We start from the raw sequence: 24416 nt of genomic DNA on the forward strand, positions 1-24416 counted from the left end.
ACAGATATAGCCCCTGGTTCTCCTCAGACTTGACTGCCCTTGACCAGCACAAAAACATCCTGTGGCGTACTGCATTAGCATCGAATAGCCCCCGCGATATGCAACTTTTCAGGGAAGTTAGGAACCAATATACACAAGCAGTTAGGAAAGCAAAGGCTAGCTTTTTCAAACAGAAATTTGCATCCTGTAGCACAAACTCCAAAAAGTTTTGGGACACTGTAAAGTCCATGGAGAATAAGAGCACCTCCTCCCAGCTGCCCACTGCACTGAGGCTAGGAAACACTATCACCATCGATAAATCTACAATAATCGAGAATTTCAACAAGCATTTTGCTACGGCTGGCCATGCTTTCCACCTGGCTACCACTACCCCGGCCACCAGCTCTGCACCCTCCGCTATACAACTTGCCCATGCCCCCCCCCCCACCCCCACCCCCGCTTCTCCTTCACACATATTCAGACAGCTGATGTTCTGAAAGAGCTGCAAAATCTGGACCAATACAAATCATCTGGGCTAGACAATCTGGACCCTTTCTTTCTAAAATTAGCAGCCGAAATTGTCGCAACCCCTATTACTAGCCTGTTCAACCTCTCTTTTGTAACGTCTGAGATCCCCAGAGATTGGAAAGCTGCCACGGTCATCCCCCTCTTCAAAGGGGGTGAAACTCTAGATCCAAACTGTTACAGACCTATATCCATCCTGCCCTGCCTTTCGAAAGGTTTTGAAAGCCAAGTTAACAAACAATCACCGACCATTTTGAATCCCACCGTACCTTCGCCGCTATGCAATCCAGTTTCCGAGCTGGTCATGGTGCACCTCAGCCACGCTCAAGGTCCTAAACGATATTATAACCGCAATCGATAATAGACAGTACTGTGCAGCTGTCTTCATCGACCTGGCCAAGGCTTTCGACTCTGTCAACCACCGCATTCTTATTGGCAGACTAAATAGCCTTGGTTTCTCAAATGACTGCCTCGCCTGGTTCACCAACTACTTCTCCGATGGAGTTCAATGTGTCAAATCAGAGGGCCTGTTGTTTGGACCTATGGCAGTCTCTACGGGGGTGCCACAGCGTTCAATTCTCGGGCCGACTCTTTTCTCTGTGTATATCAATGATGTCGCTCTTGCTGCTGGGGACTCTCAGATCCACCTCTATGCAGACGACACCATTTTATATACATCTGGCCCTTCATTGGACACTGTGTTAACAAACCTCCAAACGAGCTTCAATACCATACAACACTCCTTCCGTAGCCTCCAACTGCTCTTAAACACTAGTAAAACTAATTGCATGCTTCTCATTCGAACGCTGCTGGCACCCGCCCACCCGACTAGAATCACTACTCTCGGCGGGTCTGACCTAGAGTATGTGGACAACTACAAATACCTAGGTGTCTGGTTAGACTGTAAACTATCCTTACAGACTCACATTAAGCATCTCCAATCCAAAGTTAAATCTAGAATCGGCTTCCTATTTCGCAACAAAGCCTCCTTCACTCATGCTGCCAAACATGCCCTCGTAAAACTGACTATCCTACCGATCCTTGACTTCGGCGATGTCATTTACAAAATAGGCTCCAACACTCAGCAAATTGGATGTAGTCTATCACAGTGCCATCCGTTTTGTCACCAAAGCCCCATATACTACCCACCATTGTGACCTGTACGATCTCGTTGGCTGGCCCTCACTACATATTTGTCGCCAAACCCACTGGCTCCAGGTCATCTATAAATCACTTCTAGGCAAATCCCTGCCTTATCTTAGTTCATTGGTCACCATAGCAACACCCACCCGTAGTATGCGCTCCAGCAGGTATATCTCACTGGTCATCCCCAAAGCCAACACCTCCTTTGGCCGCCATTCCTCCCAGTTCTCTGCTGCCAATGACTGGAACGAACTGCAAAAATCTCTGAAGCTGGAGACTTATCTCCCTCACTAACTTTAAGCATCAGTTGTCAGAGCACCTTACCGATCACTGCACCTGTACACAGCCCATCTGAAATTAGCCCACCGAACTACCTCATCCCCATATTGTTATTTATTTTGCTCATTTGCACCCCTGTATCTCTATTTGCACATAATCTCTTGCACATCTATCATTCCAGTGTTAATACTAAATTGTAATTATTTTGCACTATGGCCTATTTATTGCCTTACCTCCATAACTTGCTAAATTTGCACACACTGTATATATATTTGCTGTTGTATTTTTGACTTTATTTTGTTTACCCCATACAGTGAGGGAAAAAAGTATTTGATCCCCTGCTGATTTTGTACGTTTGCCCACTGACAAAAGAAATGATCAGTCAATAATTTTAATGGTAGGTTTATTTGAACAGTGAGAGACAGAATAACAACAACAACATCCAGAAATACGCATGTCAAAAATGTTATAAATTGATTTGCATTTTAATGAGGGAAATAAGTATTTGACCCCCTCTCAATCAGAAAGATTTCTGGCTCCCAGGTGTCTTTTATACAGGTAACGAGCTGAGATTAGGAGCACACTCTTAAAGGGAGTGCTCCTAATCTCAGTTTGTTACCTGTATAAAAGACACCTGTCCACAGAAGCAATCAATCAATCAAATTCCAAAATCTCCACCATGGCCAAGACCAAAGAGCTCTCCAAGGATGTCAGGGACAAGATTGTAGACCTGTAGATGCCGTGAAGGACTGAAATCCTGCAGCGCCCGCAAGGTCCCCCTGCTCAAGAAAGCACATATACATGCCCGTCTGAAGTTTGCCAATGAACATCAGAATGATTCAGAGGAGAACTGGGTGAAAGTGTTGTGGTCAGATGAGACCAAAATGGAGCTCTTTGGCATCAACTCAACTCGCCGTGTTTGGAGGAGGAGGAATGCTGCCTATGACCCCAAGAACACCATCCCCACCGTCAAACATGGAGGTGGAAACATTATGCTTTGGGGGTGTTTTTCTGCTAAGGGGACAGGATAACTTCACCGCATCAAAGGGACGATGGACGGGGCCATGTACCGTCAAATCTTGGGTGAGAACCTCCTTCCCTCAGCCAGGGCATTGAAAATGGGTCGTGGATGGGTATTCCAGCATGACAATGACCCAAAACACACGGCCAAGGCAACAAAGGAGTGGCTCAAATTAGAAGCACAGTAAGGTCCTGGAATGGCCTAGCCAGTCTCCAGACCTTAATCCCATAGAAAATCTGTGGAGGAAGCTGAAGGTTCGAGTTGCCAAACGTCAGCCTCGAAACCTTAATGACTTGGAGAAGATCTGCAAAGAGGAGAGGGACAAAATTCCTCCTGAGATGTGTGCCAACCTGGTGGCCAACTACAAGAAACGTCTGACCTCTGTGATTGCCAACAAGGGTTTTGCCACCAATTATTAAGTCATGTTTTGCAGAGGGGTCAAATACTTATTTCCCTCATTAAAATGCAAATCAATTTATAACATTTTTGACATGCGTTTTTCTGGATTTTTGTTTTGTTATTCTGTCTCTCACTGTTCAAATAAACCTACCATTAAAATTATAGACTGATCATGTCTTTGTCAGTGGGCAAACGTAGAATATCAGCAGGGGATCAAATACTTTTTTCCCTCACTGTATCTGAATTCTGCCAACTTTATGTATGTTCGCCATTGAAAGTGAAGCTGAGTGTGCTAAGTGTGACCTCTGCTGCTGTTCTCACTTGTCAGGCCCTGTCCCAGTTGACGGAGGCCACCGACCGAGAGAGGGAGCTGCTGCAGCAGAGCTCTGTGCTCCAGGACGACCTGAGCTCCCTGAGAGCTGAGTTGGAGCGCTCCCGCTTCCACAGTCGCCAGGAGGAGTCCCTCCTTTCCAAGGAGAGCGAGGCGTTGAGGGAGCGCCTAGAGGACGCCCGGCACAACCTCAAACTCAACGAGGAGGCGCTGGCCCAGACGGTCTACCAGTACACCAGCCAGCTGACCACCGTCAAGGCCGAGCTGGCTGTGGCTTCCACAAGGCTGGAGCACGAGCGCCAGGCGAGGGAGCAGCTGGAAGCCGAAGGTGAGTCGGCGAGGACGCGACTGACCGGCGCTCTACAGGAGGCAGAGAGATGCCAGGCGGCACGCGCCGACGCCGAAAGGGCTCTTCATCGCGAGCGCGAGGGGCACCAGCGCGCCCAGGACAAGCTTACGGGCGTGGCGGCGAACAAACGCGAGGCGGTGGGCGGACTATCGCAGAAACTCGCCAAGGCAGAGTCACGTGCAAACGGCCTCGAAAATGAGGTGCACCGCGTCACAATGTCGCTTGCTGAGATGGAGCATGTGGTCGCCACGCTGCAGAGGGACAGGGAGCAAACTGGGGGGCGGGTGAAGGAGCTTGAGGCAGCTCTACAGGCGGAGAGGGACCAGGCTGGGAGAGTGTGCGCCCGGCAGGAGGCGCTGCAGGAGAGGCTGGCGGCGGCACAGAGCGAGGCCATGCTGCTGAGGCAACAGTTGGAGGAGGCCCAGAACAAAGGTGAAATTGCAGGCTTTTTAACTAACGTATTTTAGCTGTATCCAAATGTGGACCGGGCCCATGAGCGTCCTTTAGGAGTGGCAAGCAAGTGCAGTCGCCATCCCCTAGCTTAAGACCAACAATTTTGAATAGACTTCATAAATTATTCCAGTAGTTCATTATTGAAAAACTCCCTGATCTCTCTTGCCTGCCTCAGCCTGTGTCTTGATTTGTCACGGGTGGGAGACAGAGGTCCAGACATCATTCTGCCAACCCCTAGCTTTAGCTGACATGACACCACTGACTGGGTAGAATGTGTTGATATTTAATGTGTTGATATTGTATTGTACAGTTCCCTTGCTTTTGAATGCATATTATCCAGGTGGTCCTATAATGAAGTTATGTACCTGCACTTTGCATCAGTACTGGTTACTTTATATGAGCTGAGATCCCCAATGATTTTCTAATGCATTGATCCTGTACAGTCCCCTTGTTCTTCTAGCTTATCCTATTGAATCTATTGGCTACATCATGTATTGTACTCGTTTCATCAGCCATCAGTGCTACGTTTTCTGACGCTAAGTGCCTTCAGAAAGTATTCACACCCCTAGACTTTTTCCACATTTTGTTGTTACAGCCTGAATTTAAAATGGATTAAATACCCATAATGTCAAAGTGGAATTATATTCTTCAAAATGTTTACAAATTAATTACAAATGAAAAACTGAAATGTTGTGAGTCAATAAGTATTCAACCCCTTTGTTATGGCAAGCCTAAATAACTTTGGGAGTAAAAATTTGCTTAACAAGTCACATAGTAAATTGCATGGATTTTAACAACATCATTATTGAATGACTACCTCATCTCTGTGCACCACACATACAATTATCTATAAGGTCCCTCAGTGGAGCAGTGCATTTCAAACACAGATTCAACCACAAAGACCAAGGAGGTTTTTGCAATGCCTCACAAAGAAGGGCACCTAGTGTTAAATAGGTACATATAAAAAAAGCAGACATTGACTATCCCTTTGAGCATGGTAAAGTTATTAATTGCACTTTGGATGGTGTAAAAAGCAGACGTTGACTTTCCCTTTGAGCATGGTAAAGTTATTAATTGCACTTTGGATGGTGTATCAATACACCCAGTCATTACAAAGATACAGGCGTCCTTCCTAACTCAGTTGCCAGAGAGGAAGGAAACCGCTCATGGAGTTCACCATGAGGCCAATGGTGACTTTAAAACAGTTATAGAGTTTAATGGCTGTGATAGGAGAAAACTGAGTATGCATCAACAACATTGTAGTTACTCCACAATACCAACCTAATTGACAGAGTGAAAAGAAGGAAGCCTGTACAGAATACAAATATTCCAAAACATGCATCCTGTTTGCAACAATGCACTAAAGTCCTTTCAGCAGGACAATAACCTAAAACACAAGGCCAAATCTACACTGGAGTTGCTTACCAAGAAGACAGTGAATGTTCCTGAGTGGCTGAGTTACAGTTTTCACTTAAATCTACTTGAAAAATCTATGGCAAGACCTGAAAAATGGTTGTCTAGCAATGATCCATTTTGAAAAGAATAATGGGTAAATTTTGCCTAATCCAGGTTTGGAAAGCTCTTAAAGACTTACCCAGAAAGACTCAGATGTAACCGCTGCCAAAGGTGCTTCTACAAAGTGTTGACTCAGGGGTGAGAATATTTTCGTAAAATAGATATTTCAGTATTTTATTTTCAATAAATTTGAAAAGATTTCTAAAAAAAATTCACTTTGTCATTATCGGGATGGATGAGAAATAAATCATAATAAATCCTATCATAGTAAATGGGTATGAATACTTTCTGAAGGCTCTATTGTTTTGGCTGCTGTATGTTGACTATGCTGGTGACACATTCAAGTTCCCATTTGGGGATTTACAATAATAATAATAATAATTTGATTTATATTAGCGCTTTTCCACCTAGGTGCTCAAAATGATTTACATAGTAAGGGGGAAACTCACCTCATCCACCACCAATATGTGGCACCCACTTGGATGATGCACGGCAACCATTTGTGCCAGAACACTCACCACACACAGCTAGCATGGTGGAGAGTTGAGGAAAGATATATGCCAATTAGGAATGAGGGGGGTGATTAGGTGGCCATGATAAAAATGAGGCCATGTTGGGTTGGGAATTTAGCCAGGGCACCAGTGTTAACACCCCTACTCTTACGATGAGTGCCATGGGATTAATAAAGTTTATTCAATTCAAAGGGATGGTGAAGGAGAAGGCGGTGACGGACGCCCAGGAGCGCTTTGGCGACATGCTGGCTAAGCTGCGCTCGGACGGTGAGGAGCATGTGCAGCTGGTAGAGGAGAGGAGCAAGGAGCTGGCCACCAAGGCCGCCGACCTCCGCGACCAGGTCTACAAGCTGGAGGAGGAGAAGAACGACAGAGAGGTGTGATATAGGGGTAGGGGTGGGGAGCATTCAGCAAGGCACAACATTGTGGAATGGTTTAAATTATAATGTAGAACAAAGGCTCTTTCTCAGTTAATCTTTCCTGGGTCTTCGCATCCTCTCTCCTCACATTAAAAAGGTATTGGAGAAGAAGAATGGGTGAGACCTTAGACATTCCTCCTACAATACGGTTGAGAAGGATGCAAGGAGATGGGATTCAAGGAATCACAGAAAGATGCTTTGAGGTAGAGCCCTAAAAAATGCATCCTTTCTTCCTTCATTGAAGTAATCACTGATTAGACATTAGATTTGGTGAACGCAAGGCCTCCAACACATGGATTTCACCTGTCCAGTCATTTCTAATCAGTGATTACTTAAAGAAAGGGAGGAAGGATGCAATTTGAAAGAATTTGAACAGGGCCCAGGATAGAGAACAGGGTGGCATTCAGCAGGGCACTACGCTGTGGAACGTACAGATACATATTTAATGTAGAACAAACATGCCTCATATAGAATAAGGAATCACGTCACCTCTATAACAGCCACTACAAACAGAAGCTAACTTTAGCCACTGATAGCTGCAAGTCAAAGAGCACCTTCAACCTACGCTTCTCATGATGTGCTAGTGTAGCCTTGTGGCGCTTCCCATCCTCCCTTTTTCTACTACGTAAGAGGATTAGCTTGTCTTAATCACCCCCCGCGCGCTCTCTCTACCAGCCTGGAAAAGTTCAGTCTCTCTCTGTTTAAAATAAAAACGTTGTCTCGCTCGACTTTTCCATGGCCCACAGACCGGTTTAAGGCAGCTGCAGCAAGAACTCGCCGACTCGCTGAAGAAGCTGTCGATGAGCGAGGCTTCCCTGGAGGTGAATACACGCTACCGCAATGACCTGGAGGAGGAGAAGGCGCGACTGCTCAAGGACATGGACCGCCTTAAGGGGAAGGTGGGTGGAGTCGGGTGAAATTGCCCCAAGACTCTGATCTGGGATCAGTTTAGCATTTACCCTGCAAAAGGTTCAGGTTAGGATCAGGGGATGGGAAGATTATCCTAGATCAGGGGAAATGTCACTCTGGTGAAGGAATGTTGGAAGCATTATAGAAGTAGACTTACTAGAACGGACATCCCCATTCAAGTTTAATGATAGGTGGAATTCTAGTAATTATATTTCTAAAGGAGCCATATTGGTAGGAGTAGGACAGCGCCTCCCTGTGGCAGTTTATGGTATCTACAGTCTCTCCAAGGTAGACTGGCTTTTGGTGGATACTGTGGCATCAATCAAGCTGCTTAACCGGTCTTAGATTAGACAGCTCACTAGTGAAGTTGGATTTTTTGTGTACGGCTGACTACTGACAGGGTTAGGGTTACGGTAAGAACTATGGTTCAATGTATAGGTTAACAGATGGTCACAGTGACGCTAGTGACCTGAGATTGACCTGCTGGAAGACGGCCGTATGACCGCTTGACCTCGGGCCTGTTCAGGAGGGTGCGACGTTACAGAATGTTCATATAGAAAAGTATTGTATAGAATAGAAAATCATGCTATCTCTATTTGTTTCATTTATATCTGAATGTTCAGATATAAATATATTGTGCAGAACAAATGTGATTGTCAAGTAGAATAGGGAATCATGTTAGCTCTGTATTACATTTCTATCTGTGAACTTGCTACCTCACAGCTGGAGGAGAGCGAGGACCAGTACGTTCAGGCGGAGCGGCGTATCAAAGCTCTGAAGAGCAGTCTGGATGAGAAGGAGCGAGAGGTGGTCGCCACCTCTCAGAAACTGCAGGAGGTGCTGTCTGCCTTCGCAGGCTCAGACACCACCATTAAACAGCTGGAGGAGGCTGTGCAGAGGTACACACGTGCATGCACACGCACACACAAAAGCATGCAGGAACACAGGCACGCTTGTACTTACACACACAGGCAAACAGAAAAGTACTCTCACACACTCTCATAAAAGCGCGCACACACACACACTGTCAGTCACCAATTTAAGGTTGTATGAAATTGAATCTGTCCTTTTTTTGGGGGGGGCAACATTAGACTGTTATAAAACTGTTTCTGAATATGACTATACAGTGGGGGGGAAAAGTATTTAGTCAGCCACCAATTGTGCAAGTTCTCCCACTTAAAAAGATGAGAGAGGCCTGTAATTTTCATCATAGGTACACGTCAACTATGACAGACAAATTGAGAAATGTTTTTCCAGAAAATCACATTGTAGGATTTTTTATGAATGTATTTGCAAATTATGGTGGAAAATAAGTATTTGGTCACCTACAAACAAGCAAGATTTCTGGCTCTCACAGACCTGTAACTTCTTCTTTAAGAGGCTCCTCTGTCCTCCACTCGTTACCTGTATTAATGGCACCTGTTTGAACTTAAAGGACACCAGTAACAAAATTGTAGACCTGCACCAGGCTGGGAAGACTGAATCTGCAATAGGTAAGCAGCTTGGTTTGAAGAAATCAACTGTGGGAGCAATTATTAGGAAATGGAAGACATACAAGACCACTGATAATCTCCCTCGATCTGGGGCTCCACGCAAGATCTCACCCCGTGGGGTCAAAATGATCACAAGAACGGTGAGCAAAAATCCCAGAACCACACGGGGGGACCTAGTGAATGACCTGCAGAGAGCTGGGACCAAAGTAACAAAGCCTACCATCAGTAACACACTACGCCGCCAGGGACTCAAATCCTGCAGTGCCAGACGTGTCCCCCTGCTTAAGCCAGTACATGTCCTTGCCCGTCTGAAGTTTGCTAGAGTGCATTTGGATGATCCAGAAGAGGATTGGGAGAATGTCATATGGTCAGATGAAACCAAAATATAACTTTTTGGTAAAAACTCAACTCGTCGTGTTTGGAGGACAAAGAATGCTGAGTTGCATCCAAAGAACACCATACCTACTGTGAAGCATGGGGGTGGAAATATCATGCTTTGGGGCTGTTTTTCTGAAAAGGGACCAGGACGACTGATCCGTGTAAAGGAAAGAATGAATGGGGCCATGTATCGTGACATTTTGAGTGAAAACCTCCTTCCATCAGCAAGGGGATTGAAGATGAAACGTGGCTGGGTCTTTCAGCATGACAATGATCCCAAACACACCGCCCGGGCAACGAAGGAGTGGCTTCGTAAGAAGCATTTCAAGGTCCTGGAGTGGCCTAGCCAGTCTCCAGATCTCAACCCCATAGAACATCTTTGGAGGGAGTTGAAAGTCCGTGTTGCCCAGCGACAGCCCCAAAACATCACTGCTCTAGAGGAGATCTGCATGGAGGAATGGGCCAAAATACCAGCAACAGTGTGTGAAAACCTTGTGAAGACTTCCATAAAACGTTTGACCTGTGTCATTGCCAACAAAGGGTATATAACAAAGTATTGAGAAACTTTTGTTATTGACCAAATACTTATTTTCCACCATAATTTGCAAATAAATTCATTAAAAATCCTACAGTGTGATTTTCTGGATAATTTTTTCTCATTTTGTTTGTCATAGTTGACGTGTACATATGATGAAAATTACAGGCCTCTCATCTTTTTAAGTGGGAGAACTTGCACAATTGGTGGCTGACTAAATACTTTTTTCCCCACTGTAACTATAGGAATGTGAACTTTGTGACTGTAGTATTAATGTTGTGTGACTGCAGATTGGAGATTGAGAATGCCAGGCTGGAGGCAGCAGCAAAGCAGCAGACCAACAGGATCGAGGCACTGCAGAAAGGAGTCCAAGACTCTGCCATGGTGAGTCTAGTCAGTCTGCATCCTAACTTATTCATCCCCCAGTCAGTTTTCCATATTGTCTTTGGTTCCCATGCATAGGGCTGGGAAAAAGCACCATGTTTAGATATAAGGTGCCATGTTAAAGGGATATTTCAGATAATTTATGTATTCATATTGTTTCCTTACCTTGAAAGTAGTCTATGTACAAGGGGAGACTGCTTTTCAAGGTAAAGAAACATTGAGTAACTTTGCAGAACTATACTTTAGTGCTGATTTAATCTTTATAAGCCCAGGCCGTCTTTTTGTGGTCTTACAAATGCGATGTCATGAAATGATAATTTACTGTAGACGAGTTACTGTTATACAGGGGATATTAGGGTAAATTATTTGTAATTAAATTAATATTGACTTTAAAGGTATTCAATCTCTTCACAGCCATCTGACTCTGCAGCAGAAGGAGGGGTTGGTATTTCAGACATAGTAGCTGTATATGTTTCTTTGCGTTTGATTCTCCTCTCTGGTCTGAAGAAAGTTCCCCTCAAATGGACGAATAAATTAATGATCAAGACTCCCTACACTTTAGCCACTGCTTTTAAATTTGATAGTCCTTTTGGGCACAATATTTCTACGCCAGAAATTCAAAGACATTGCATGAATGAGTTGTTTTCATAACTGTCTGAGTTTCCTTCTGGTTGTGTTGTTTTTGATTGGTGGTGGTCTCTCTGCAAGTCGGAGATCTTTCGATCTCTTTCTATCTCCCTATTCCAGTATATCATCTTGGTGTGTGGTTTGGGACCCATTTTTTGTTTCTATCTAGAGCTGCATGGTGTTAAATCCTTTAGATTGAAGAGTTTTTTTTTTCCTTGTGTGTTTTCGGGATTGATTCTTCCTCGGGGACAATAAAGTTGATCCTATCCTATTAGAATGAGTAGCCACATCACTTATCCACTCGTTGCATCACTTTCTTCTACTCTTCAACTCTCAGGTCAGGAACCGTCTGGAGGACTTGGTGACTGGCCTGCAGTGCAGCAAGATGACCCTGGAGGACCAGCTCAGTCAGGAGGTTGGTTGATTACTTTAATACTTGCTCGGTTTACATTTGTATTGTATCACCATCGTCTAAAGAGGCTTCCACATACCTCGCCGTTATTTGCACTGATATGTCAACGCTGCAAAAATATTAACTCAATATGTCAGGTGCCCCACAATATATCTTTACGAGTTCAGCTTTACGAATTCAGAGACGGGAAGAGGGAGAGTTTTAGTTTTTAGTCATTAGATGGACCACTAACATTTGGCTCTACATTAGTAACGTAACCCTACCCCTCTACCCTCAGGTGCAGAAGCAAAGCATGCTGTCCCATAACGCCCAGGACTCCCATGCGCTGTGGGAGGAGGAGCTGAAGAGCCGGTCCAAGCTGGGTCTGCGCCTGGCCGAGCTGGAGAAGGAGAAAGGAGAGCTCAGCAGCCAGGTGACCAATCAAGACGACCACTGGCACACACACACACGCATAGCTGGCCATTATCACCTCAACTGTGAACATAAAAAGCACTGCCTTAAACTAAGGCCCTGTTCAGAAACAATCCCCAGCTTCTATCCCCTTGGCACTTAATGCAGATCTAAATTGGAGTTATAGTGAATGTTTTATGTCTTCTCTAACGTCACAATACTAAGGTCTTAATTCAACAGGCCATATAGACAAAGAGCCTCAGATAAAGGGATCTACCATAGGGATTCACCTATACACATTCGTCCCCGGTTCAAATGTTTAAGATATGAGTGAATTGGTCTGTGAGACCCAAAACCGATCCAAATGTAGCATGCATCGGTCAGAAACTTGATTCAAACATTATGAATCGCCGGTTCACTAAAATGTTTTGCTCAAATTACAATCCAAAAATACATTATCTTTTGCGACAACTGCATCATCTCCTTCAGTGTCGAACTAATCATGTAATTGTGTTGACAGTCATTGATCTACATGTCATTTTGCATGTCGAACAACCGCAGCAAAGCTGACCAACAAGCGGTTATTCCTGATCTTGCATATCTGTGCGTCCCCTTCAGCATTCAAATGTTTGTAAAATTGCTTGTGCAATATTAGGCTTTATTAGTTTAGTGACAACCAATGTGATTTGCCAGGTAATTTTTTTATCAAATGCCAGTGGAGACAACTCTCATGTGGCTATAGCCTATATGCTGATCGGGGGTCGCTTACATTAGATTGCATTTCTATTGTTCAGGTTTACCATCAGCAATAGCTTTGCTAGAAAAAAATCTATATATATGGTCAATTTTAGATATAAAGGGTAAAGTTAATAATTGTATAACGAGGACAGCAATCAGTTTTGCTACCCGCACTGCATGGTCGAAGCGGGGGAAGAAGAGAAGCTCACTCAGTTTGTCAAAACTTCCAAAAGGTCTAAACCACGCATGGGCAACTTACACAAGGTGCAATTTTGAAATTTGGTTGTGCATCAGCAGTCACTGAATTAGCCAGCAATTTTTTTTTGAGATTGGTAAATTAGCATGGTCGAATTACTGACTGGGGTGGGGCTCATTTGATCATCAGTTATTATATTAAAAACTGCAAACATTTGCCTCCACCGTATGGCAAAATTTGTAGAATTGCAGGAAATTCGCTGTAAAACTGCACATTTTTCTCTCCAACGCTTGGCAAAATGAGTAGAAAAGCATGAAATTAGAAATTTGCGAACCACTGCATCCCCTCATGATGAGTATCGTTTTTTTTTGTGGCCCCCACCTCCATCAAAGTTGTGCTATATATTCATTGTTTAAGATAAATATTGATGCATTACTAGCTCTAACACTTAATCTGCAAAAATGACAATTTGATTAGTGGGTGATTGTGATTTCAGATCAAAAGTGGGGGGGGACAAAAAGCAAACATTGCCCCCCTAACTGATAGTGGGTTGGTAGATGCCCAGTTTCCCTTATGGCTCAGCTCCGGTGCCTACATACGCCATAGACATATACATAATTTACACTATCGGTGTGAATGTTTAAACGTTAAAACATTTAAACGAAATTGGGATCCTTAAAGTTAAGAAAAATCCATAACCCCCACAAAATGTAAATCCGTGCAGCTGGCTCGCATGCTCTCTCTGCGCTAAGGATACGAGTCTGTGTTCAGCCTTTCGGTCTGTTGCGTGTATAATATCCTAGCCTATTCATTGATGATAGGCCCTACTTTACTGAGGTTGCGAAACATTGCAAGCCAAGAAATTGCGAAATACAACATTCTATTGCGAGATACAGCTTTTGATTGCAGATAGATAGGTCTAGTGCACGGTTCTGAATCCATCTGCCTGGTGGCCTACCTGCCTATACAGTGCCCCTCCCCCTCTCTCCGTCCCTCGCTAGCTTGCTATGAATGATTTGAGTTTTTGATTAGTTGCCGTACTTCCAAGAACACAGTCTCTTCATTTACAAAAAATACAGAATCTTAGGAGTCGATTCCTAGCGGAAGATGTTTTCTTTCTACTAAATGTCTTGGGAAGTCACAGTAATGAAAAAAATGTCATAGTATTTTTTTTAGGAAAGTGTGGTCTGCGCGCAGGCAGGCAGGGTCGTCACTAGTTACCACAGCCACAAAGTCAGAAGGCCCACCTACTCATCCAATCAGATGAGGGGGTTTGATGACGCGTATGCCGGCTTGCAGTTCGTGGGAAAAGACCAATCAGATGAGGGAGTGTGATGACGCGTATGCCAACCGGCTTGCAGGAGCAGACGAGAGACATGCATTTATTTTATCTAGTGATCCATCAATGATTTGCTTATTTATTAGCTATAATAAAACCAATCGTTATAAATGCAAAGTGGTAATCGGATGTCTTATTCAAACTCAGCTTGCAAGCTTATTATGTTTTCCCTTACTTACATACTTACTTGTCTTAACTCAAAATTGGTTTACTCCAATAGCTTTATTGTTTTTAAAATGGCATGTAGACAAACAAATGACACATCTAGATTTTAGAATGATATATTTGTAATCCAGTAAAATGTACAGTTTCACAGAAATTGCATATTTTTTTATTTGGCTGATTTTGGGTTGATTTAAGATTAAAACTTTAACCCTGTTACTTTACTTGGCACTTAATATAGTCATTTATTTAAGTTAACATAGCCTTGCAGTCCACCTTTTTGGTAGTTGTACCAGTTTCCGTCTCTGCAAAAACATGGTCTTCAAGCTATGGAACATGTAATAATATATTGGCCCATCCACCCCCCTCTTCGAAGGACAAAGGTAACTGTTTTACATTTTTGTTGCATATACATTATTCATACACTTTACATACATGCTTTTATACACAGTATTACATGATATGAATAGTTTGATATACATACTCTTGTAATAAGTTCCATGGGATCTTTAGTGACCAGAGTTGGGATACCTGTTTAAAGTCCCATTTTCTTCGATTTTATTGAGGAACATTCATTTTACATTTTAGTCATTTAGCAGACGCTCTTATCCAGAGCGACTTACAGGAGCAATTAGGGTTAAGTGCCTTGCTCAAGGGCACATCGACAGATGTTTTACCTAGTCGGCTCGGGGATTAGAACCAGCAACCTTTTGGTTACTGGCACAACGCTCTTAACCACTAAGCTACCTGCCGCCCAACATTCCATTGTACTTCAACATTATTAAAATGCAATGAATGTTTTAAAGTGTATGGTATAAATGACAGTGATCTCTTTGAACGTACTTCTTTCTTGTTCCTTTCAGCAGCATATTTCTCTTTGGCTTTTCTTTGTCTGTCTGTATTTCCCCTGGTGGCATTCATACATCTTTGTGCCCACAACTTCAAAGGGAACTTTTTCTCTCTCAACTGAGTTTTTTTTTTTTTTTTTTCTGCCAAGGTCAAGAATATGATATGTTTCTATTAGAATGAAAGGCTTTTAGGGAAATTAACAAAGTTTCTCTATCAAATAGAATAACTCCTCTGTGCTTGGAATGGAATCCCTTATATTAGCAAGCTAGCTCATTTTAGATGAGCGTAGCAAAAGTCTAGGGAGTCGACCCACACTGCCAGCAGCATCAATAAATGAAGGATATTGTCAAGAATGCTGTAGGTGGGTGTAGTGGTGGAATCAAGCGCAGGACACCGAAGTATAGTCCAAAAGACTTTAGTTCAACTTCCAACAAGGAAAATACGAACAAAACTTGCCCGAAGGCGAAACTACGCACGAAGGCGACACAAACAAAAGGCGCACTAAACATGTGCGTAAACGCTCCAACACAGTGGAGTGAAACTCAACCGAGCGAAAGCAAAACAAGCACAACAACGACAGAAATAATCACACACAAACACAGACACACCCAACAAGACTTAAATAGAACACTAATGAGGACTAACTAGACACAGGTGTACAACATCAAGACCAAACCAAACGAACATGAAACATAGATCGGTGGCAGCTAGAACTCCGGGGACGACGACCGCCGATGCCTGCCCGAACCAGGAGGAGGAGCAGCCTCGGCCGAAACCGTGACAGATATTTACTGTATGTGACCTTAAAAACAGCCTATAACAAATTCCAAAAACACTTTTCTTTGTGTTTCAATGTGTAGCATTATAAAACTTTATAGCCTATTATTTTATTGGTTTTTACTGTCCTAAAATAATAATTGGCCACCTCAAGGTTCAGCTGTCAGAGATTTGAGCACTGCATGTAATAATAATAATAATAATAATAATAATGCCATTTAGCAGACGCTTTTATCCAAAGCGACTTACAGTCATGCGTGCATACATTTATTTTGTGTATGGGTGGTCCCGGGGATCGAACCCACTACCTTGGCGTTACAAGCGCCGTGCTCTACCAGCTGAGCTACAGAGGACCACCTATAGGCTTAGGAGTCTACTGTATGATATTAATATTTAAAAAATTCATATAAAGAAAGAGAAGCTTAGGCCTAGCCACAGAGAGGGAGGGAGGGAGAGAGAGAGATATGCTGGCAGGATTGCTACAACACCGACATGCATTTCATTATCCTTGTCAGATAGGCTAGCCTACTGCATCTGCTATACAGATATAGGCATGCAGAAGGAGGCTAATTTGGTAGTTTTCGATCATAATATTTTTTTTATAAAGATAAGCATTGTATTGTAAGATTATAAGAGTAACTCTGATAGGCCTGAAAGAGTCTTCCTCACCTCAAGTTCAACTGTCAGTCAGCTCGAGCGCTGGTGCGCAATGCCCTCATATCATAGGCCTGCAGTGCATCTGACATCACTCATCAAGGTCAAAACAATAGAATACAGTACAAGAGCACAAGATTGGATAGTGGTAGAGGTTCCAATGGTGGCTTCTGATTTAGGGAGAGCTGCATTTGGTTTTTATGCTTTTACAGATGTGGAATGTGTTGCAGGGGAGACTCAGGCTTCAATGCCTGTTGCCCTTTAGGGAATTTAAAACATTAGTGGGGAATGCTCTAAGTGAAGATTGTGTTAGTTTGTTATGATAATCTTTTGTAAGTATTTGTTAGTATTTTATTGTGTTTTCTATTGATGTTTGTGTTGTGCTGGGCTCATTTGAAAAATGGACTTTGTCTCATTTGAAAAATGGACTTGGTCTCAATATGACACACTGTTAAAATAAAGGTTAATTTAAAAAAAAATGTACCACAACTAACCTTCACAAAAGTTTTTTAACTTTATTAGGGTACTATCAAAAGTAAGAAAATACGAGCAGGATATTATATTGTGGCAAACACAACATAACAGTGTTTGTGCACATTCATTGTTTCATAACTTCATTGTGTGAATTGTTTGCGTTTGATTGTTAGTGTATATCAATTCCCCATTACATATATCACCAGTAGTACATTTACTGTTAATTGCTATAATTTCTCATCTACAATGTTTGTTACTTTGGTTACGGTAATTATTTTAACGCATTCAATCTTTTTTTTCCAGTCTTCCCGTTCTCATTGTCTGAGTGGACACATTGTTTGCAGAGTGCACAACCTATGCTACACTTGTGAGAAACACGTTTTGGTTTATTTAATTCCATTTACGAGTTTTGTCAATTTAGTCATTGTCTTTTGTTTGGAGCGCTCCTGTCAATGTTGAATAAGGTCTATAGGCTACCTGAAAAATCTTTCCAGCTATCTCCCTTTCGATAACTACTCAGCGTGAAAGCGAAAAATGCTCTGATCCAGTGGAAACGTCATAAAATAGGCCTACCTGATTACTTCTTATCAGTGCTTGACTTGGACTGAAATAGCTTCCGGTACTCATTTTGGGTGCTGGTACTGTTTATATTTAGGTGCAGGAGCTCCACAATACTTTTGAGCTAATATTCTTCTATAAGAGGAACAGGAGCTCAAGCAGTAGAAAATGTGAGGTGCCGGTACTCTGCTCCGTTGAGTTCCTGCCAAAGTCAAACACTGCATCTTATCCCTTGCACAAATAGCCTACAGCTGTGTCTGTTCCGAGCTCACTGGCGCGAGAAACTCTTTTGAGGGCCCAGAATATTTTATACAATGTTGCAAGTTCGCTAGCACAAGCTTCGGGTTGGACCCAGTTAATAGTTGATACGTTTCAAGTTCGTTGCAGACAGGCCATGTGTAGCCAATGTGATTTATACAATCTTTATTTTTATCAGGATATTTTCTACCTGCAGGCTGCAATGTTTTTATTTGTTGGCTTTATGTAGGTTATTTTTACATATTTGGCAATAGAAGTTACTTTTTAGGTTTGTATCATTTTCATTTAGATTTGGATAGAATTTTGATTAACCACATGACAATTATTTTGAGATATGAAGACTAATAAATTAAATAAAACTGTTTCATGAAAATGTGCATATGAAAACCATAACTGGGACGTAGATTGGTAGAATTTGTAAGATAAATTGGCATTCAACATGAGAAAGGTTGCCGACTCCTCGTGTAGCCTATTAACGACAACTTCAGGAGAGTAATGGCAGAATCTGCGAAAAGCCAGTAGGAGCGGGAGGAGAATAGTTGGGTCAGGTTACGTTTTTTTCTTCTGGTTAACTAGATCTCTGGCACCCTCGTTGAGGCATTTGTCGTATTTCATCAAACCGTAAGCTTGAAGCATCAGACAAGCTCAATGCGTATAGTTTGTCAAAGCGTACCTACACCCATACCCACACATGCAGTCAGAGCCGGCCCTAGCCTTTTGGGGGGCCCTATGCTAAATTATGTTCCCCCCCACCTTGCAAGCAAAGCACAGCGAAGAGAGTTAATTTCATGCAATTCTACACATTTTGCCATGGGGCGTAGAGAAAACGTTAAAGTTTTAAAGCAAGTTTGCTGCAATACTACACATTTTGCCATGGCCAGAGAGAAGATATTGTCATTTTATAACACATTTCATACAATTTTACTCATTTTGCCGTGTGGCGGAGAGTAAAATGAGCAGTTTTACAGCTAATTTCCTGCAATTATAAACATTTTGCAATGAAGTGGAGTTTTGGGCGGTATCCAGATTCTCATACCTTCATACCGACCTTGTGCCATACCGGGATATCCGGTAATACCAGTACTGAACACCACAGGCTCTATTTTCAACTAAATTAGCAAAACAAATGCACAACTGCAGAGCATTTAGCACATTTTAGACAGTTAACTTAATAGTTATAAGATATTTAGCAGCAAACATTTAGTTGTAAATTCTGTAATTAGATCACCTGGCGCATGCTGCACAACAGTGAGTGACTCACAAGGCTCCGGTCTCTTGTCGTTGTGTGCTTGTAAACAAACACCACGTGACTGGGGACTACCGTAAGCTTAATAATAATGTGACGGATGAAATGAAGAACGCAATATACTTTATATCCTAAAGTATTGCACAAGTTCACTGCAGTTATTTACTTAAGTAGCTATAAATATTAAAAAGTATTAAAAAAGTCAAAGAAATAGTTTCAACAGTATTAAAAAACCATCCCGTGGCTATTTTCCAAATACCCCTGTATATGGGATACCGCCCAAGCCTAGTGGAGTAATTTTTTGGTGTAGTTTTTAATATGATATCTGATGTTCTTTTGGGGGCCCCCTAGTCGGTATTTCAACCATGATTACTACAAGTTTAGATAGATAGCTGCTAGACTAACTTACCAATCTAAAAATGTTTAGCTTGGCTAATTGAGTGACTGTCAGTGACTGACATAATGAGAGAAACTGCTGATGCACAACCAAATTTAGAAATTGCACCTTGTGTATTCTACTATTCTAACTCTCAACAGTAAGTTGAGAATACGACTGAGTTCCAAAGAACTGGACAGTTGCCCATCCCTGCTCTAATCAAAACCGAATCACACCGAATCATTTCAAACTAAAACGTATGGTATCGGAGCCCATGTATCTAGATACATATCGAATCGTCTTGAAAAGGAAAGATGCACATCCGTAATCTACCGCGTTACACTGTATGGGTGTGTGAAGACAGTTCTTTATTGTTGACAGGTCAAATCTGTTCTTAATTGACTATCCTGTATGAAGATGAAAAATAAAATACTTCAGTATTTCATCCCTGTTTGTCCTGTGTGTTGCAGATGGAGCTAGAGAAGAAAAAGGCCAAGAAGATAGCGGAGCAGAAAAAGTCTGTGGACACCAGACTGGACCAGGAGATGACGAGAAACACAGAACTACAGAAAGAAATGTACAGGTGACAGTCCAACCTCCCTTCTTCACAGCACCCCCCTCACAGTGGCAGAGCAACCTCTCCATGTCTGTTACCACCATAGTTCTACTATAGAGCCCAGTTGGAGTAGACCCAGCCCATTCATCCCCGGCTTCACCAACCTTTGGTCTGGTGCCCCTCTCTGTGGGTGTGATGTGAGTTAGATGCGACTAATTTGTGGGTATGGGTTTGTGTTGTGAGTTAGCCTATGCCTTATTATGGTGTGTTTATGAGTTAGATGTGTCTTGTTGTCTATGGGTTTGTGTTATGATTATGTGTCTTGTTGTGTTTATGGATGATTGTGAGTTAGATGTGTCTTGTTGTGTCTATGGGTTTGTGTTGTGAGTTGGTGTCTTGTTGTGTTTGGATGATGTGAGTTAGATGTGCTTTGTGTCTATGTGTTTGTGTTGTGAGTTAGATGTGTCTATGGGTTTGTGATATGATTTATGTGTCTTGTTGTGTCTGGGTTTGTGAGTTAAATGTGCCGTGTTGTGTCTATGGATAGGTTGTTTGAGTTAGATGTGGGTGTTTTTGTCCATCAGTGGTGTGATGTCTGTTTCGGTGTTCGATCAATCAGACTGATGTAGTGCATCTGGGTCGTTCCATGAAATGAGTGCCTTTTGATATTTTAAGTAGAAATTGTGCACAGATAAGCTTGTTATATTAAATTTAGTACACTTTAATATAGACCACATGGAAAATTCAATAACACAAATGTTTAATATGAATAAAGAATTGCTAAAGTGCTAAAATTCAGCATTTTGACATGTCCCTCTGTGTAACCTCTGTGACTTCTAGGAAGATTTTAACCCACTTAACCCCAAAATGTATCGAAGTTTTCACTATCATTGTAAAGCATTGACAGTCATTTCTGACTATTATTATTTATTTAATGTAATTAGTGGTATCAAAAAACCTGTTCCTTATTTTAAGGTTAACCCTGTTACTCTTGTTTTAATACGGTGAAACTATTCCTTTATTTTTATTTTTGGCCATTTTCTGGTGTTTTGTGGTGGAAAACGGAGTGGGTCGAACATAATACGTCAACCCTGTTGCCCTGTTACAGGCTATAATTTCTTTGCACATAACAAGCTTCCATTCCCCCCGTCACAAGGGGATTTATGGCTGATTTTAAGATGAAATCGTCAACCTGTTACAGTCAATGCTGTTACTTTACTTGGCACTTAATAATATAGTAATTTTTTTATTTAACCTCTTGAGATGGGAAAACGTGTTTTTTATTAAGTTGAACGTGTTCTTTATGACAATGTTAAAATTAAGTGAAACAATAATTTTTTTTCTTCTCCATGTTACCAATTGGGTACTCAAGGCACCCAATTGGTGGAACGACCCATCTGTCATTAACATTATATGTGTGTATCTGTCTCTGTGTGGGGTGTTGTACAGGCTGCGGACCCTGGTGAAGACGGCTAAGAAGAAGCTGCGGGAGCAGGACGGTGCCGGGGCTGAGTTTGGATCGCCCATGAGCAGCATGACTGAGGCTGCCATCGGCAGGATGAAGGAAAAGGTACTATGCCCAATTGATCCTGAAACCGTACCGAATTGCACCCTATTCCCTATAAAGTGCACTACTACTTCACTTCCAAGGGCGCTGCACTGCTGCTGACTCGAATCTGTGCTCCTCCGGAAATGTGTGCAAATCTACATCATTCAATAAGTGAAGTACTAGTGCACTATATAGGGAATAGGGTGCCACTACTAAGTAGTGCACTATGTAGAGAATAGGGTGCCATTTGGGACGCAGTTGAAGGCTCGTCGAGTTCAGTTTTGACACACACACAAGCTCCTTATCGTCCTCTTATTTGACGCCTTATCTATCTTTCACACATCTCATGTTCTACAATGTCCTGGGTCGTGTTTATTAGGAGCCGCAACAGATTTTAATTTTTTACGTTTTGCAACGTAAAACAAAAATGTGTATTTCTTATTAGATAAGTCCAGGTAGTCCTCCCTGTTTCAGGTTGTTTTATTCTGTTTGGTACCTAATTAACACAACCCTGTACTTCATACAGCTCCGGGGTCAAGTTTCCCCTAGGTATAGATCTAGGATCACCTTCCACTCCCCCAATCTGGAAAATGCAAAACTGATCCAAGATCAGCATTTAGGGGCAACTTCACCCTACACCACTTCATACACATCCTCTCGTCATACTGTTGTCTCACTGTCGTCTCAATGACCCTCTGTCCCCAGGTGGATGACCTGTCGGTGCAGCTGGAGAAGGAGGTGTCTCGCTGCAGCCAGCTGGAGAGGGTCAACGGGGAGCTCAAGGAGCAACTGGCCTCCCTGAAGGGCCTGGGCCGCAGCAACGAGCGGCTTGAGCGCAGCAAGAGGCACCTGGAGGAGGAGGTGGGTAGCCCCAGAGGGTAGAGGCGATCCAGTAGCCGGAAGGTCGATAGTTCAAATCCCGGGCCGGCCAAAAAACATACGAAAAAAGGGCTGGTTTTACCATCCAGGTTGTACCGGTTGTGCCATTGAGCAAGGCACTTAACCCCTGCACTGCGGCTGACTTTCGAATCGGTGCTCCTCCCAAAATTTGTGCAATGGACATATTTTCTTTTAATATGTAAAGTAATCAATAAGTAAAGCATTCACAAGATCGATTAGTAAAGTATTATTCTGTTGTATTGTAGTTGTTGGGCCTGCGGCGGCAGGTGGAGGCAGGGGTGATGGACCAGAGCCAGGTTGATCAGTACCGACGAGACGCAGAGGAGAGGGCCCGCCAGGAGATCAGACAAAAACTGGAGGAGGTCAACCTCTTCCTACAGGTGGGGGGACACAAGACACATTCTAGAACTGGGCCCTGTTCCGATACCTTTAAATCGATCTGTAAGGACGTGGATAGGTAACAACATGGTTTCCAGCCGGTTACTATCATAAGCCTTACCGTGTTAGATCAGTGATTTCCTCAAGGAAGGAAGTTGTCCTTGAGGGCTGCTAGTTTTTCGATGTATTTCTGCCTGGCAGTTAATTAACAGATGAATGGCACTCACTTGGTGAGAGTTTGTGGATACACATGTTTTTACCAACGTCTGTTGCTGCCTGTTGAACACCTCCCTCAGACCCAGGCGGCGTCCCAGGAGGCGTTGGAGCAGATTAAGGCAGCAAACGAGGCCAGCCTGCGCTCCACGCTGGAGCAGCGTATCCGGGAGCTGGAGGGCGAGCTGGGCAGAGCGCACTCCACGCAGCACGACAGTATGAGCCTGCGAGACTCCACCCGCACCGAGCTGGAGCGCTACCGGGAGCTCTACACGGAGGAGCTGCGTCTCCGCAAGGCCCTGGCTGCCAAACTAGAGAGGTGAGACCAAGGACTGGCTGCATATATCTAGGACCTAATCCCAAATCGACCCCTAGACGCTACACCCTATGTACTTGTGGCGATCTGAGAGGATTTCACAGGTGTTACCATATTGCGTACACCTGTCTAATCCTCTCAGATTTCCACAAGTGCATAGAGAGTAGAGTCTAGGGGTTGATTTGGGGTTCGGCCTAGATGTTAGGTTAATAGGGAAAGCAAGGTGATGTAGGTTGTGTTTATTAAGGCCCAAAACATTTTTTCTAAACTGAAACAGGGAAGGGACAACCTGGACTTTGTTCAACAATGTTCACTGTTTACCTAATGAACACCACCATAGTGTAGCTCTGTGGCAACCAGACAAATAGGACATGTTATTGTTTCAAGCTTAAAGGGATAGATTGCCCGAATGAAAACATTACTTATGTTTTCCTTCCTCTCCTGCCCCGTAGACTACTTTCAAGGTAAGGATATGTGCATTTGTTATTTAGCTGAACTCTCCCTTTAACTTCCGTGTGGTTATGTGTGCTTAGCTTGGGTGTGTCATCTCTGAATATAAGAGTCTTTGATAACAACAGAGATGTGATAGATCATGAGTGTGTGCTGTTAGAGATACCAAATGGAGGTCATTGTGACTTTGAAATGAACTGTATTTTAATTGCCGATAATGTTAATGTCTGACATGATTTGAAGCACATGAAACAACATTTATTTTTGTCTGCAGCCTACAGAAGTTTTGATAACACTTTACTGGGGTAGTAGGTAGCCTAGTGGTGAAGAGCATTGGGCCAGTAACTAAAAGGTTGCTTGTTCGAATCCCCGAG

General features: G+C 42.9%; 1 protein-coding gene across 1 annotated transcript in view; it reads left to right on the forward strand.

Moving 5' to 3' along the window:
- Positions 1-24416, forward strand: part of ankrd26 (ankyrin repeat domain containing 26) — a 117891-nt gene that overhangs the window by 72707 nt on the left and 20768 nt on the right. Inside the window, exons 28-40 of the mRNA XM_084169135.1 lie at positions 3675-4458; positions 6699-6883; positions 7672-7824; positions 8558-8733; positions 10531-10624; positions 11039-11065; positions 11589-11666; positions 11941-12075; positions 20151-20263; positions 21686-21806; positions 22491-22646; positions 22931-23065; positions 23360-23595. Coding sequence (XP_084025261.1) covers positions 3675-4458; positions 6699-6883; positions 7672-7824; positions 8558-8733; positions 10531-10624; positions 11039-11065; positions 11589-11666; positions 11941-12075; positions 20151-20263; positions 21686-21806; positions 22491-22646; positions 22931-23065; positions 23360-23595 — 2393 coding nt within the window. The remainder of the gene's footprint in view (positions 1-3674; positions 4459-6698; positions 6884-7671; positions 7825-8557; positions 8734-10530; positions 10625-11038; positions 11066-11588; positions 11667-11940; positions 12076-20150; positions 20264-21685; positions 21807-22490; positions 22647-22930; positions 23066-23359; positions 23596-24416) is intronic.

Source organism: Coregonus lavaretus (assembly GCF_964263955.1).
Source record: "Coregonus lavaretus genome assembly, chromosome: 9".
Taxonomy (NCBI): domain Eukaryota; kingdom Metazoa; phylum Chordata; class Actinopteri; order Salmoniformes; family Salmonidae; genus Coregonus; species Coregonus lavaretus.